Consider the following 15,180-nt stretch of genomic DNA (forward strand, 5'->3'; position numbering starts at 1 on the left):
ACAGGTCCATAATTTCCTAATAATTTCATAATTTCCTAGAAATTTTTTTGAAAAAAACTGTGTAATTCGGTGCTAATTAATAATTATCAGTTTTCAATTGGCATCTTTCCAGTTAATTAATTTCAACTAATTGCTAGTGTGACCCAGGAAGTCTTTTAGACAGCAGGTCAGCTAAACGAGCAAACATTTCACAATATGAAGAATGACGTTCCATGGATAAATGAATAATATCTGACTATTTACTTCATTCTTTCAAGGAAATTCCTCAGGAAATCGACAACTGCCTGGAAAAATACTACAGCTGAACTAAAGCAACAGTCTCAGACCTTTGTTTCTATTCTTCCTATAATTAGTACCCACTTACATAGGTCTCTCCAGGAAGCTTCCTTGGTAATTGTCAATAAATTAAAGACCATAAAATGAAGTGTTCCCAATAAACATTAACTCAGTCAGAATAGACAAAATAAGGTCAAATATTCAGAACAAGTCTACCTATGAAACTGCTTATTATTTCATTTTCAGCAATTTGTATGGTGGCAGATATTTACTATAGTAGATACTAATATATTGTAATGAGATGATATTGGCAATAACACCAGCCCTGCCAATATATCAGTCTACTCTACTATGAGATTTGAGTCCTACTCACCCATATTTGGGATGCAACACAATGGCTCTGGGGTTTTCAAAGCAGTAAGTATTATTGGCGTCGACACAGTGTTCAGCCAGTTTCTTCACAAACCGACCATCCAGTTCAGACACTTTGAGACAATCCAAGAAGCTGTCCACCCAGTAGAGTTTCCTTGCTATCCAGTCAACTGCAAGGCCCTCCCCGTGTAGAACTCCATTGACCACCACCTCTCTGTTACTGCCGTTGAAGGACATCCTCTCTATCACTCTGCGGCTCACGTCAATCCAATAGAGACGCTTGTCGACACGATCAAAGTCCGTGGCCACCACACTGGTCAGTCCCTGCAGGATTAGAGAGTAGGCCTGCCCGTCCGTTGACAAGTTCCTCAGGTAATAGCGGTTGCTGAAGATGAGGTAGGGTGAGATGTTGCTGTTCTGACGGCAGCTGTGGCCATCTGGCTCTCGCAGGAATCCTGGCGCACACTTACACACGTATGAGCCAACGGTGTTCTCACAGACCTGGCTGCAAACGCTCGGCGTCTCTGCACACTCGTTAACGTCATCACAAGTTTTGCTGTCGGACATGAGGCGGTAGCCAGGACGACAGGTGCAGATGAAGCTGGTGGGTGTGTCGGTGCAGTTGTGATCGCAGTGATGGATGGATGGGTCTGTGCATTCATTGATACCTACAGTCGCAGAGGGACAAGAGAAACAAAGTTTTTAAAGTCATCAACAACAACAACATATTCAGACCAATATCTTCATAAAGAAAAGGAGGCGAGATGATAAGAGGTACTATTTGTGTTCTTGTATTTATTTATTTAACTATTAAGTAGTTGTTTTTTTTAAACATTTTCTTTCAGAATAAATGTTTTCTTGATCTATACTGTGGCTTATCGTTCACATTTTATCTATACATCTAAAATACTCAGACATAATCAAAATCCCAGCTTTTAATTTTGATTCCATTCCCATATTTGCTATATGCTGTATTTACAAAGGACATGTCCCCAGTCATATGCTACATGTTACCTGAATCATTAATATTTGCCAGTTATTATCAATATTGCACAAAGCACAGTTGTCCTATAATATGGCTGTTGTCTAAAATGTCATCCAACAACCATTTCTGGATGGTATTTATGTCTCACACCACTTCTAGCACTTCTTTGACACTTCCTCTAGAGGGAGCATGCACCAGCTGAATAAAACCCAGCTGCAGACAAATGCACCAGCCGCTGAAAGGGGAAAAGTATATTTTCTCATAGCGCAATTTCTTGAACTATTCTGAAAATCTCTTCACACTCACCACATCCCTTCTCGTCGCTGTTGTCAGAGCAGTCATCGTTCCTGTCGCACACCTGGCTCAGGGGGATGCAGTGTCCATTGTCACATCTGAACTCTCCCGGGGGGCAGGTTGGTGCTGGTGTGCGGCACATGTGCTCCAGCTCATCAGACTCGTCACCACAGTCATTGTCCCCATCGCAGACGAAGTCGTGCGACACGCAGCGGCCATTCTGGCAGGTGAACTGGTGTTGCTGGCAGGCCTGGTAGGTGCAACCCTGCTCATCACTGCTGTCCCCGCAGTCATTACGTCGATCACACCTGATTTCAGGTCACAAAACATTAACTCAAGTTTTGAGACAGAGTGATGACAGATGTAATTTATGATATCTTGTAAAAGTTTTTCTCAAACCTGTAGGAACTCCGTATGCAGAGGCCGTTGCTACAGGTGAACTCATTGATGCCACAGGATCTGCGTGTGCAGTTTTGATGCTCATCTAATGCATCTGCACAGTCTGCATCTCCGTCACACAGCCAGTCACGTGGGATGCATTTCCTCTGAGGTGGCTGGTTGTTCACACAGGTGAACTCTGCACTTGAACATGTGCGATTGGCTGGAAAAAAAACAAAACACAAAATCAGGCGGGGGGGGGGGTTTACGAGAAGTTAAATAATGATAATGATGACCAAATGTCAACCTGCATTTCTGGCAAGCCAAACATTCCAAACTGTATTTCAAAACACGCAGCCGTGACCTCAAATTCTCTATCCATCTAGTGTGATTGATTCACATTGTTTGAAGTGAGTCTCCTACAGGGGCTCAGGCAGTGCTGGAAACCTTAGCTTGAGGCATCTTACTGTTAGAGAACACATTGGTGAGACATAGGAGTCTTGATCCTCCTTGAGCCAGGAAGCCAGAGAAAAGAGACATGCACAAAGTAACGAGTGAGGCAGGAGAAATCAGGAATGTCAGGTCCTTGGACTGGAGACCTTCTACAGGAGACTAAGATGCTGGGCACTGACTGCCAGTGTCTCCCCCATAACACTCCCCCAGTGGTGTGTATCCTAATCCATCAGAGTCCTGAATAACAGCAGGATGAAGGAATCAGGAGGGGGCAAAGTGGAGAAGTGGAAGAGAAACAAGAGGACGGCCTATGAGGGCAGGAGATGAAGAACTGGGAAGATGAGCAAGAGGATGAAAAAAACACAGAAAAATGAGAGAGGAAAAGGAAAGGACGGAAAACAGAGCAGGTGATGAAAGGATGCATACCACAATTATGCCTCTGGTCTTCGTCACTCATGTCTCCACAGTCATTGTCCCCATCACAGATCCAGGATGAGGCAATACACCTGCCATCATCACAACGGAACTGATCTGTGTTGCAGGTTCTGACCAGTGTGGCTGCAGAGACAAATTATATAGCATTAGACTGTATAATACTGCAAGATAAATACAGTGGTGTGACTATATAACATATGCCAACTGATTTATACCCAATAAAAATTTTAATCCTTTTTTTTAAACTTTTTTCCTCTTTGTAATTACCAATTATGTCAGGTACTTCCCCCCACTGCTTTTCGACTAATGAAGAAGGCACAATACAACACTGGCAAAGCTTTCAAAATAGTCATGGCAGCCCCACATTCCCATGCATGGTGAGCTATCTAAACAAAAGCCAAAGTGAGGCTCTGTAACCCCTGGTGGACAAAGGGAGGGGGAGGTGCTGTTTGTCAGAGGACACTGAGGGGCGTCACCACAGAGGAATGCCGCACACAATAGGAGGCCTGACTGACCACATCGTCAACAAAGAAATACACCAGTGACTCGCACTCTCCGCTGCATCACTCACAGCACTCTCTCACACCCAGCACACAGATGCAGATTGGCCCACAGACACAAACACACAATAACCAAGCAGCTGATAATGGGACGGGGGCAGACACACAAAGCCAACGGGCCTATTTTGAGGGTGAGAGAGTTGTGCGACACTCACTGCAGGAGAGGGGCTCATCAGAGCCGTCGGCGCAGTCAGCGCCTCCATCACAGTACCAGTGGGCGGGGATGCAGCGGCCGCTGGAGCAACGGAACTCACTCTGGGAACATGTGGATGCAGCTATGTAGAGGATGCAAAAAGGCATGAAGTCACTTGGAGGACTTGGGGGCAAGACAAACACTGACCTTTTCTTGACTCCTTATATCCTCTTTCTCATGATTTTAGGTTGATTAAAATCCTGTTTTGTTCAGATTGAGCAGATTAAAACATACTGCAATATATAATATGAAAAATTATCTCTGGGTACAGACTACTGTGGGTTACATCCATACACAGTGTTTTTAATTTTTATCAAAGTGTTACTCATAAAATCCTTTTAGTTTAGTCAGGGATCCTGTTCTGATGACTGTGAGGGGCAGTATGATGAATGTTATTTCCTTGAACCAACAGGACTGTGTCCAAAATCACTCTGCATTTTCTACCTAGTGCACTGCTCTATGTTTACTTAAACCTAAGAGTCAAATGGATACACTGTACGTGCCGTCCGAAATTTCCACCATTCACCAAAAACATTCATAACATTTTAAAAATTGCCTCACCTATGATGGATGGGAAAATTACCGTCATGTAACACAGGCATTTTGATTTATCATAGCAGAACAAACACAGGTGTTACTGTTAACATTAACGATGGCTTCATTCTGTTAAAGTTTCCCAGTAAGCCTTTCACAGTAGTAGATACACTGAAACAGAATGCAACAATGAGTTATTAATTACACCTGTGCGTTTTCTGGTATGACATGTCAGAATGTCTGCTGTGAAAAAGGCCTATTCAGGATATAACTAAATTAGTATAACAACAGAAACAGAAAAAACATAATATTGCTCTTACCACAATGTGTAGGGCTCTCGTCACTCATATCCCCACAGTCATTGTCTCCATCACAAAGGTATGAACGTGGGATGCAAATGTTAGTGGACTGGCATTTTGTGTGTTCTGGTTGGCAGGTTCTCTCCGCTGGGATAATCATGAATGAGAACATATTTATTACAGGCAATCATTTCTCCACTGTGATGAAGATTTACCTTTATGTGACAAACTTAGGATACTCACGGCAGTTTTGTTCATCAGAGGTACCGTTGTCGTAGCAGTTGTTGATGCCATTGCAAACGTAGTCCTTTGCAATACAGCGCCCATTGTTGCAGGTGAACTCCGTGTTGGGGTCACACGGTCTGAAAAGACAGCCCACCTCGTCACTGTTGTCCCCACAGTCGTCATAGTGGTCGCAGCGGTAGTGGTAGGGCACACATCGACCATTGCCGCAAGTAAACACTGTGGGCTCACAGGTGTGGAAGGCTGCCAATCAGAATCAAGGACAGGTCAGAGCTCTAGCCACTAGAGAGCAAGGTCAGGAGAAAGAGGGATGATATGTGCATGTAGCAGACACTCATTTTACCTGACAATGCAATAAAGGATGACAGCACCTGTGGAACTGCATGCAAAGATATAAGCACATTGATTCTTGTGTTAGTGTTGATAAGTGTTATTACTTAAGGAAAGGGAGCATGTTAATGGAAATTTAATCACAAAATGCAAGAATACACACCAACATAGTTGAAGTCAGGTTTCGGTCCTGAGAGAGAATTTTTTAGAGCGAAGAAAAGAGAACTTGTTAGTGTTAGTGAAGGTAAAAGATTTAGAATTGCAATTAATAGAAAAGAGGGGAGAGTTCTGATTCACTCATTCTGGAGGACTACATCTTCTATGAGAACTACTGTTACTATTAATCAACAGTGAAATTTTAGATTAATTCAATCAAAAATAAAATGAAGAAGAAACACAAGTAAGCAAGAAAGCAAATTCAAACTCCTTGTATTTAAGAGTGCCCTACCACAGACTCTCTCCAACTCATCGCTGCCATCTCCACAGTCGTTGTCATTGTCACATTTCCACTGGGCACGAATACAGCGGCCATTCATGCAGGTAAACTGGCCTGGCTGGCAACGAGTCCCATTATCAGGGATACAGTGCTTGTTGTCAGCCAGGTACCAGCGACCCTCTGATGGACACTGACACTCAGCTCCATTGGGTCCTAACAAGATGAAATTGCATAGAAAAGTTTATGCAATTAGTTGGGGTTTTCAATTATTGCACTAAAAGAGTATTATGTTGAAGTGACAGTGACAAACTGCATGTACCTGGTGTACAGATGTGGCTGCAGCCTCCATTAAACTGCTGGCAGGGACTGTCACACTGCTGCTGCTTCCTGCTGGCCAGAACATGGATGTCCATTGGCCGAGATGGAAGATTCTGAATCATGACCTTCTGATCAGAACCGTCATGCTTGTTGGCGCGATAGATGCTGCGTGTGTTCCAGTCAGTCCAATAGATGAACTGGCCAAACATGGTCATAGCAAAGGGGTAGATGGCTGTGCTGACAATGACTTCCCGATTGGACCCTGTGAGGGAGGATCGCTCAATCTTCTGCCTGATGGCAGAGCAAAATAATAATTAAACAGCAGTAGCTTGAGGATACCAAGATAATGTGATAAAAAAAAATTGAGTACATATTTCAACAGTGGAATTTTTCTGATCTTACAAGCTGGCGTCCGCCCAATACAGCCTCTCTTCTTCATAGTCCAGGGTCAGTCCATTGGGCCACACAAGACTGCTGTTCACAACCTCTGTTCTGAAATTTCCACCAAAGGTGGCACGCTCAATCTTTGCATGGGTTCCCCAGTCTGTCCAATACATGTACCTGTGGAACAAGGAAGCATTTCTTTCTTTTTAATTTCTTTTATCACGTATTTTGTACCTTTATTCAAAGTGGACAGTAGAGAGACGACGGGAAACCAGTGGGAGAGAGAGGGAGGGAGATATGGGGAATGACATGTAACAAAGGTTTAGTGATGTCCCTCCATTGTAAGACGTTTTGTATAAAAGCATCTACCAAATGAGTAAATTTAAATTGAAAAGTAAAGGTCCCTGGCTGGACTCAAATTGGGGGATGTTGCAGTTCATGGTTGGTGCCCTTAACCACCCCAGAAGCATTTATTTTTAAATCCCAGTTTAATCTAATGATCAAAGAGATTGTGTGCTGTGTTAGTCTTACCCCCTGCAGGGATCCAACATGATGGCCCTTGGCCTAGACACATGGGCAATAATAGTCCTCTGAGAGCCGTCCACAGACATGGAGCTGATGCTCTGGTTAACATAGTCACTGTAGTAAATTCGTCTGTTTATCCAGTCATAAGCGATGCCATCAGGAGCCCCGAGATCTGTCGAAAAACAGAGAGCACAAAACATTAGTAATGTCACTGGTACTACATCCATACAAAGCCAACTAGAACTAAAAGTGTGAGTGCAAAACTTACCTGAAGCCACCACTACAGGGGCCGAGGAGGGTGAGGACAGGCTGATGTAGCTGATCTTGCTTGCTCCTGCGCCTGAGCTCTGTGTGAAGTATATCCTCCTGTCTGTGAGGTCAAAATCCAGTGCCACTGAGGTACGTGGCACATTGACCACAGGGAAGGGCAATGCGTGGTCCTCCGGGTCGAGGCGCAGGCTGCGCACTGTGCTCTCAGTTGTGTAGATGAGATAATCGTCCCTTGACACCACACAGTTCTCATTATCTGCAGCAAGATTCCCAAAAGCGCAGCTGCATTTCTTGTTCTGGTTGCCTGTGCCAGAACCTGGGAGGGCGAAGCAGAAATGGGCACAGCCTCCATTGGCCTCAATGCAGGGGTTGTAGTTCAGCTCCTGAGCAGTGGTGGGTTGGGTACGCTGGTCAAAGATGGTAACGTCTCTCAGCATGTTGACGTTGTCTCTAATGACAACAGGCTGCTCTGTGCTACCAGGCTCTTTGCTTGCTTGAAACACCTTCTTGAGGTTTCTGTCCACCCAAATGATGCTACTCCCAAACACTGCGATCCCATAAGGAGTAGGGTAGCGGCTGCCATACCTGACTATCTCTGTCTCCCCTCCTTGGGGGTTGACTCGAGCAATCATATCCAGGGAGTCATCCACCCAGTACACATAGCCAGTTTGCCAGTCCAGAGCGAGACCTCGCGGGGTGATAATTCCTGATGACACTAAAATTGTGCGGTTTGTTCCATCTAAGAGTGCTCGCTCAATTTTTGGGTTCTGACCGTAATCAGCCCAGAACAAGTATCTGTTTCTGGGGTCCACAACGATGTGGCGTGGCATGTCCACTTGGGTCTTCAGGAGCACCCTGCGAAAAGTGGTGTTCAGACGAAGCACCTCCACATATGTCTCAGTCAGGAAAGCGTTGGTGAAATACAAGTTCCCTGAGGACAGAATCCAGGAAGCTCAGTGTTTAAAGTGGCATCATATATTTGTACATCATAAGAGCAGGAACTTGTTAATCACAAACTGTTAGCTATGATAGGTCACAATGAAAATAGAAATCTTACTAGCTGACATTATGATGGTGGTATCAATACATGACAGATTTTTTGTTATGCCTTACGATATCGTCTGTGTGGGACACTAATTTCAGGACCATCACCTCCACAACAAGTGCCTGAGATCATCTTTTACCTTCATCTAAAGTGTCATATAAGCGTTGTAGAAATACTTCACGTGGATTAAAACAAAAGGCTTCTGTGAAAATTCGAGATGAAGCACGAAGGGCACTGAATGAACATATATCAAAGATCCAAAAATGGCAGTTTTGTTTGCTGCTTTGACTTAATTGCACATTCGTACAAAACAAAAACTGAGCTGTGAGCTGACACACCAGCATACCTGCGGCCCAGTCCACAGCAATGCCCCGTATCCCGTTGCGTCCTATTCCAGATGTCACAATGCTACGTAATCCCGAGCCATCTGGCTTAATGCGTCTGACCCCGTTCTGTGTCGCCACAGTGCTGCTGAAGTCACACCAGTAGATGAGGCCAGAAGCCATGTGTACATCAATGTGTAAAGCATTACGTCCTAAAAGAGGATAACCCAGTCATTACATTACTGTTACTTCAAAGACAATAACCAAATCATGAACAAGTTATTTTCAGTTACTCAGTCAGTCAGTTAAGAGTTAATGAGCATTTTAGAATCAATTTTTATATAACTTTATCATATGTAACATGGTAAATAACACAGTAAATGGGAATCACTGACCTCTCCCAGCCACAGGCACCATGGCCTCAGAGTGGTCTGCCCCTTCCAGACTGAAGCCTTTGATTGCAGACAAGGTAGAGATGACGACATAGGACTGGTAGGGAGCACAGGTCCTGTTGTCAGCATTGAGTTTAAAACCCGTGGCACATGCACAAGTAAACAGACCCTGCGGCCGGGGCAGGCAAAGCTGCTCACACACTCCCACATTGTTGGTGCAGCCGTTGGATGTACCTGCAGAGTCTGAGTTTGTTTTTTGAGAGAACGCAGTGTGACGAACACAAGAAAATGCAGCACGTCAAAGAACAGACGACAGTGAATAAGAACTGCGTATTTTTCTCATTGATGATGTTTCCTTGCGTTACTCACTTTCTCTATAATGCACTTTTAGAACTCTGAGACCAGAAACGTTGTCTCGCAGCACAACCTTGTTGGCACCTGTGGACTTGTCCACACGCTCTATGACCTCAAAGTCGCGGTCAGTGAAGTAGAGGTAGTTTTGATGGACAGCCACACCCCAGGGGTGAGACAGGCCTGTCACTATGGTGATACGGTTACTCCCATCTGGATCACCACGCTCAATCTGTGGAGATTCAATGCCAGGCATGCAGTGAAATGCAGTAACTATATCTTGTACAATCACCAACATTAATGTAAATATCATTTTACATTTGTGAACACTTTACAGAATGAACTGAATGTGAAGACCCACCGTGCCAGTGCTTGTTACAGCCCAGTACAGCTTGTTCTCTTGGATGTCTAGGGTGAGGAACTCAATGTGATCTAGGTTGTTGGTGAACAGGGTGACAGGGTTTAAGCCGTCCATGTCTGCAGATGCCACCTTGGCAGGAATGCCACTCTCTGTTCCCTGGTCTGTCCAGTACAGTTTGCTTCAAAGACACGTACAAATGGAGGTGAGACATTTTCAATTTAGTCGTGGATCTACTGTATATGCTTCTTATTACTTTTTAACAGTCTTACACTTTATAGTCAAATAACAGAGATACAAACTGTCTAAATCATGGACCAGGAGCTGAAGTCATAGTCATATTATCATAATAAGTGTTGCAATGTTTTCATACGGGAGTGAAAAGGGATGGTTTAGAAGTTATTTTCATGTTTCTTGATCGTACTCTTTTGTACGGTGCTGGGGTCTGCGAGTGCAGTGTGGTATTCAGTAACACTGGTTAAGTTCTCTCTAGAGGCAGAGCAGGTGGCGATGAGGAGGCTGTTAGAGCTCAGTAGCTGTGGGGATGAGGGACTGTGCCAGGACTGTGTTAAATGGGGCTTACCCACGTGCTGGGTCCACTGCGATGCCAACAGGACTGCCAGCGCCAGTTGGAGAGCCGTTATTTGTGATTAGAGTTTTCCGGTACTGTACCTCCCCTCTCAACTTCAAAACCTGACCGAGCACAAACACAAACAGACGCATTTATTGTTCTGCGTGTTGTGACACTGCCTTTATTTACACTTCATCTCTGGTTATTGCAATCACAAAAAAAACAAGACTGACTGGGATAATGCCATGTGAAGCTGGTAATAACTGTAAAAAAAAAAAAAAAAAAAAAAAACAACCACAGGGCAAAGTATTATTTGTCACACCTCAATAGACTGTGTAGTTGGATTGGTGTAGTACAGGTTCTCTGTTAACCAGTCCAAGGCCAGGCCGACAGGGGAGCCAAGGATGGCTGCAGGGGCAAACTCTGTCCTGTTAGTACCGTCTGATTTCACCCTGTGGATCTCACCCTGGTGGAGAAAGGAAGACAGATTGATCTCAACCCCTGCTGAATATGGATGTATAGAATGAACCTTGTGTTATGTTTTTAATGTGTTTGTTATTATTAACCCTGTTTCCCAAAAGTTCTGAACTTAACTGTGACATGGCCAGTTACATTACAGTACATTACAGTATGTCTCCTGTACGCTTATTACAAAAACAGATTAAGAGCTAGGAAAGAAATTGTGTCTTTGGATAGTTACTTACTGGGTGCTCCACCCAGTAGATGGCCTGCTCATTGTCATCAAAGTCAACATCATAGCCATTCTGAAGCCCAGCAACAGGAACCATAGCATCATTACTCTTGTCATCGGGGTTCAAGGAAATGCCATAAATGATGCTGTCTCTCACAACCACCAGGAAAGGATCCTCAACTACAAGTAAAAGAGATAAAGAAAAAGCAGTCAATAAACAGTAAAAAACAAACAAAGATAAACAAAAGCTACATCAATGTGTCTTCTAATTTTGATAAAAATACTCCTGTCCTCAACTAGAATTTTTGTCAAGGCTCTGAATTACTTAAAAATTAAAAAAATTACCAAAGTAATTCTGAAACCAGACTCGGAAAGCACTTTTCCTGGATGTGGACTTGGTAATACAAAACTAACAGCTGCTTTCAGTGTATGATATCTGGTGCCAAATAGGAATCCCAAGATGACAGGCCTTTATCTATTTAGAGGATTGACTGGTGAAAGTTGGTTCCACAATCTGATTTGCTTTGTCATCAGAGATTAGAATCGATGAATGGTTGTGGGGCATTTTCATTCTTGGATAATCGTTGGCCTGAGGGGGAGACTGTGTTCTGCTTGGCTTGAATGGGCTGAAACCTGAGATGAGTTAAGCTGTTGACCTAAGGGGGACTCCTTGGACCTTGAATTAAAGGTCCCTTGTCTTCCCAAGACCTTGAAAGACACGCTTATATGATTCTCAATATTTATGACTGGAACAGCAGTTTACAAGAGAATCTAAATGGGAGACTGTTGACAAGTGCCTGGATCGATGTATGATACGGGTTTACTGTTTTCAAAGATTTCCCTTCTTAGCAACATTAAGATGGCCACAAATAGAGCACCTTTCTCAGCATCATTTCTGCAATGACAAGTTTTCTCTTTTACAACAATCACCACAGTAAGACGAATACCTAATGAGTGCATCAACATTATCAACTGCATCTGACCTGACTTCCTTTTTCATCAAACTGAGTGATGAGTGTTTTCCTCCATTTGGCAGGATGCATACCTCTGGTGCAGGTGATTTGGTCGGCTGCCAGTGTCCAGCCCGAGGGGCAGGCACATGAGTAGTACCTCGGTCCCACAGCAGAAAGCAGACAGATATGAGTGCAGGGGCTCCTCAGGCAGTGATTTTCACCTGCAAATTGTCAAACCACGAAAATCACATGCAATAGCCACAAGAAGTATGAGAAAATAATCTTCACGGGTTTTTTAAACCTAATTACAGAAACAATGGACCTGCTGCATCATTATCAACCAAATGTATTCAGGTGGCCAACACAATGGTCAGTATCAGCTAATACTGATGGAGTTACTTTATTTATTAGTTTATGTTCATTATCTTTGCCATACCTGCTGGCTGCCTGGCTGGGTGTACTGCCACCAGACCCATGGGCTGAGGGAGGTTGAACAGCATCACTGTTTGGTTCTCCCCATGCCACTTATGGGCTCGCATCACACGGTTGATGTATCTGTCGGTCCAATACACAAAATCCTCAAAAATGGTAATTGCGTGGGGATGTTGCAGTACCTTTTCATAGAGAGTAGCAAAAGAAAAAAAGTGTTTCTTACACATACTATTCACAAGGAAATTGTTTGTGCTCTGTTCACTTATTATCAACATAAATAAAATCTATACAGATAATTCAGAAAAAGTGTCAGAATAAAGTCTGCCTTTCACACACTCACCAGATCACTGGCCAGAACTTGTTTCCTGTTGTTGCCATTATAATCGCAGTAGTCAATGAAATCCAAGTAGGCATCAGCAAAGTACAACAAATTGTTTGGGTAGTCTATGGTTAGACCATTGGGCCAGTACAGCTTGTTGCTTACAATAACAGTCCTCAAATTTCCGTCCATGCTGGCCCTCTCAATGCGGGGGTTCCTCCCCCAGTCGGTCCAGAACATCAGGTGAGCACTGCGAGACAAACGGCCCTCTTTAAACACCAACAGCTTTAATAATTAAACGCTGTTACATGCATTGCATTCTAAGACACACAGATTTTAAAACAAAATTGTTTCTCTGAAAATAACTGACCTGTCTCTTGGGTCTAGCACCAGGCCTCGAGGATTGGTGACATTTTCACTCACTAATACAGTCCGATGGGTGCCATCCAGCTTAGACACTTCAATTGTCTCCAAGACATAGTCAGTCCAGTACAGGTTCCTGCCCACCCAGTCTACAGCGAGGCTTTCTGTCACCGTCACTCCACTGTCAAATATCTGTCCACAAGAGACTCATTCTCAGTTAAAGCTCTTTACTGGTGATGCTGTCACTACATGTATAGCTCAGAATATAAACACATAAATGATCAAAAATGTTTAGTGCAATATGTCTGTAACAAAACAGAACAAATCAATCTCACCACAGTTCTATCACTGCCATTTTTGTGAGCACTCCAGATTCTGTCCTGGCTCGTATCGGACCAGTATACACGGTCAGTGACTGAGTCAAAATCTAGGGCCACAATGTTGCGTCCATCTCGAACCATTGAACGGACCACGTTGGGCTGAGCGGTGATGTCATCTTGTACAATCTGATTTCGACTAGCCACGAGCAAGAAGGCCTGACGAGAATCTGTAAACAGACATCAAATCTCTGTTACCTATATTTCATGTCCATTCTCATGCTAATAAGAGCACTTATTAGCTTTCGCATGTTTACCAAAAACTATACAACAGGACTGTTAAACAGATCCTACTCAAATGGCAATCCCTGGGGAATGCACTTTTGTCCAAATAATGAACTATTGTATTGCAAAGCCTTTCAGCAGGTTATCTGTGTGGAAGAGGAGCTCATGTCAGGCACGCTCCCCATAAACAGCCCTTTGTTGGTGATTATGTCCTAATTACACCAGTGATGGCCAGTGAGTGACATATATGTTATTTGCCTTATCTAAAGAAATCAGAGCAGCAAAGAGAGACACGGGAGAAGAAAGACAGTGTGTCAGTCTCGCAGTCTGGGGGCCAAGCTCCCCCTTATAATAGCTCATTCCTGCCCCACAGCCAACACAGCAGAGTAAACTGATATATGTGCTGTATAGGCAAATCATGTTGGCATCCAAATTACTGTAAGACTAATAGTATGCCTATTTCCTATTTTACTGCATTACAAAATTATAGGTTCTTATTTACAGCTACCAGGGGAGCAATATGTTCCCTCCACAAAAGGTCGACATAATCCCTCCTCACCTGAGGCCTTGCAGGTACGCTGGTCTGCTTCCAGAGTGTAGCCATCCTGGCAGTGGCAGCGGAAAGAGCCTCTCTCATTAAAGCAATGCTGGCTACAAAGTCCAGGGGGATTACACTCATCTATGTCCTCACAGGTTTTGGAGTCATTGCTCAGCTGATAACCAACAGGGCACGTGCACTGGGCCCCAAACGGCCCCTGGATACAGCCGTGGGTGCAGCCAGCATTGTTGTCAGAACAGCTCTCCTGATCTGAGTTGAAAGCAGGCAAAACACAGTTTAGTAGTGAAAAGTTTAGATTGCAACTGAAACCAAGTAAGTGATTACTCACACAACACAAGCTGAAAATCTGTTGTATGTACGCTGCACAAATGATAATGAACAACAAAGTACTATCTACTTTCATTAAATGTTCTTCGAATTGCTATTAAATAGCTTTTTATGCATATTTATGGAACATTATTATTATATTATTGTTACATGTACCATACACATTCTAATAGCAACAACGATTTTCATCTGATTACGCCTTGAAACAAATCTATGACCATTAAAATAGTTAATAGAGATATTGTTTATGTTGAAAAATTGATCAAAACTCCTTGCAGCATTTCTACCAATGATTGAGAGTTTGTTCCTACCTGGCAAAGGCTCATCTGAAAGTTGTGAGAAAGGCAAGAAAGGAAAATCACATATCATTTCAAGGTTAATACAGGTCAAATCACACACATGCATGATTTTAACACAAAGACAAACAGATAACATTTAACACAAAAATTCTGTGAAACGAAGTCACTCCTGTTTATAGAATACAAGAACTACAAAAAATGTTGTTGCATTAAACAAAATCAGTTTGATCGTGTTTATCATGTGATGTGAAAATGTAATTGAATTTGAGGAGACCAACAAACTTGGAAATGTAATAAAACAATCAAGTCT

The 15,180-nt window shown here is 43.3% G+C and overlaps 1 protein-coding gene across 4 annotated transcripts in view; it reads right to left on the bottom strand.

Moving 5' to 3' along the window:
* The window catches only part of lrp2 (LDL receptor related protein 2), a 47,017-nt gene that overhangs the window by 13,930 nt on the left and 17,907 nt on the right, over positions 1 to 15,180 (bottom strand). For 2 of the 4 annotated variants that reach the window (XM_022740260.1, XM_022740258.1), the window contains exons 26-53: positions 14,883 to 14,897; positions 14,245 to 14,493; positions 13,419 to 13,630; positions 13,091 to 13,275; positions 12,742 to 12,970; positions 12,406 to 12,583; positions 12,062 to 12,190; positions 11,030 to 11,196; positions 10,648 to 10,791; positions 10,338 to 10,447; positions 9,758 to 9,935; positions 9,415 to 9,628; positions 9,049 to 9,288; positions 8,677 to 8,865; positions 7,284 to 8,216; positions 7,022 to 7,187; positions 6,509 to 6,667; positions 6,108 to 6,397; positions 5,801 to 6,001; positions 5,516 to 5,542; positions 5,366 to 5,401; positions 5,023 to 5,265; positions 4,801 to 4,926; positions 3,909 to 4,028; positions 3,185 to 3,316; positions 2,327 to 2,528; positions 1,940 to 2,235; positions 650 to 1,316 (exon numbers count right to left, since the gene is read on the bottom strand). In XM_022740260.1, coding sequence (XP_022595981.1) covers positions 650 to 1,316; positions 1,940 to 2,235; positions 2,327 to 2,528; positions 3,185 to 3,316; positions 3,909 to 4,028; positions 4,801 to 4,926; positions 5,023 to 5,265; positions 5,366 to 5,401; positions 5,516 to 5,542; positions 5,801 to 6,001; positions 6,108 to 6,397; positions 6,509 to 6,667; positions 7,022 to 7,187; positions 7,284 to 8,216; positions 8,677 to 8,865; positions 9,049 to 9,288; positions 9,415 to 9,628; positions 9,758 to 9,935; positions 10,338 to 10,447; positions 10,648 to 10,791; positions 11,030 to 11,196; positions 12,062 to 12,190; positions 12,406 to 12,583; positions 12,742 to 12,970; positions 13,091 to 13,275; positions 13,419 to 13,630; positions 14,245 to 14,493; positions 14,883 to 14,897 — 6,037 coding nt within the window. The remainder of the gene's footprint in view (positions 1 to 649; positions 1,317 to 1,939; positions 2,236 to 2,326; positions 2,529 to 3,184; positions 3,317 to 3,908; positions 4,029 to 4,800; positions 4,927 to 5,022; positions 5,266 to 5,365; positions 5,402 to 5,515; positions 5,543 to 5,800; positions 6,002 to 6,107; positions 6,398 to 6,508; positions 6,668 to 7,021; positions 7,188 to 7,283; positions 8,217 to 8,676; positions 8,866 to 9,048; positions 9,289 to 9,414; positions 9,629 to 9,757; positions 9,936 to 10,337; positions 10,448 to 10,647; positions 10,792 to 11,029; positions 11,197 to 12,061; positions 12,191 to 12,405; positions 12,584 to 12,741; positions 12,971 to 13,090; positions 13,276 to 13,418; positions 13,631 to 14,244; positions 14,494 to 14,882; positions 14,898 to 15,180) is intronic. The other 2 variants (XM_022740259.1, XM_022740261.1) reach the window with 2 other exon arrangements.

Source organism: Seriola dumerili, unplaced genomic scaffold (genome assembly GCF_002260705.1).
Source record: "Seriola dumerili isolate Sdu_G_001 unplaced genomic scaffold, Sdu_1.0 BDQW01000052.1, whole genome shotgun sequence".
Taxonomy (NCBI): domain Eukaryota; kingdom Metazoa; phylum Chordata; class Actinopteri; order Carangiformes; family Carangidae; genus Seriola; species Seriola dumerili.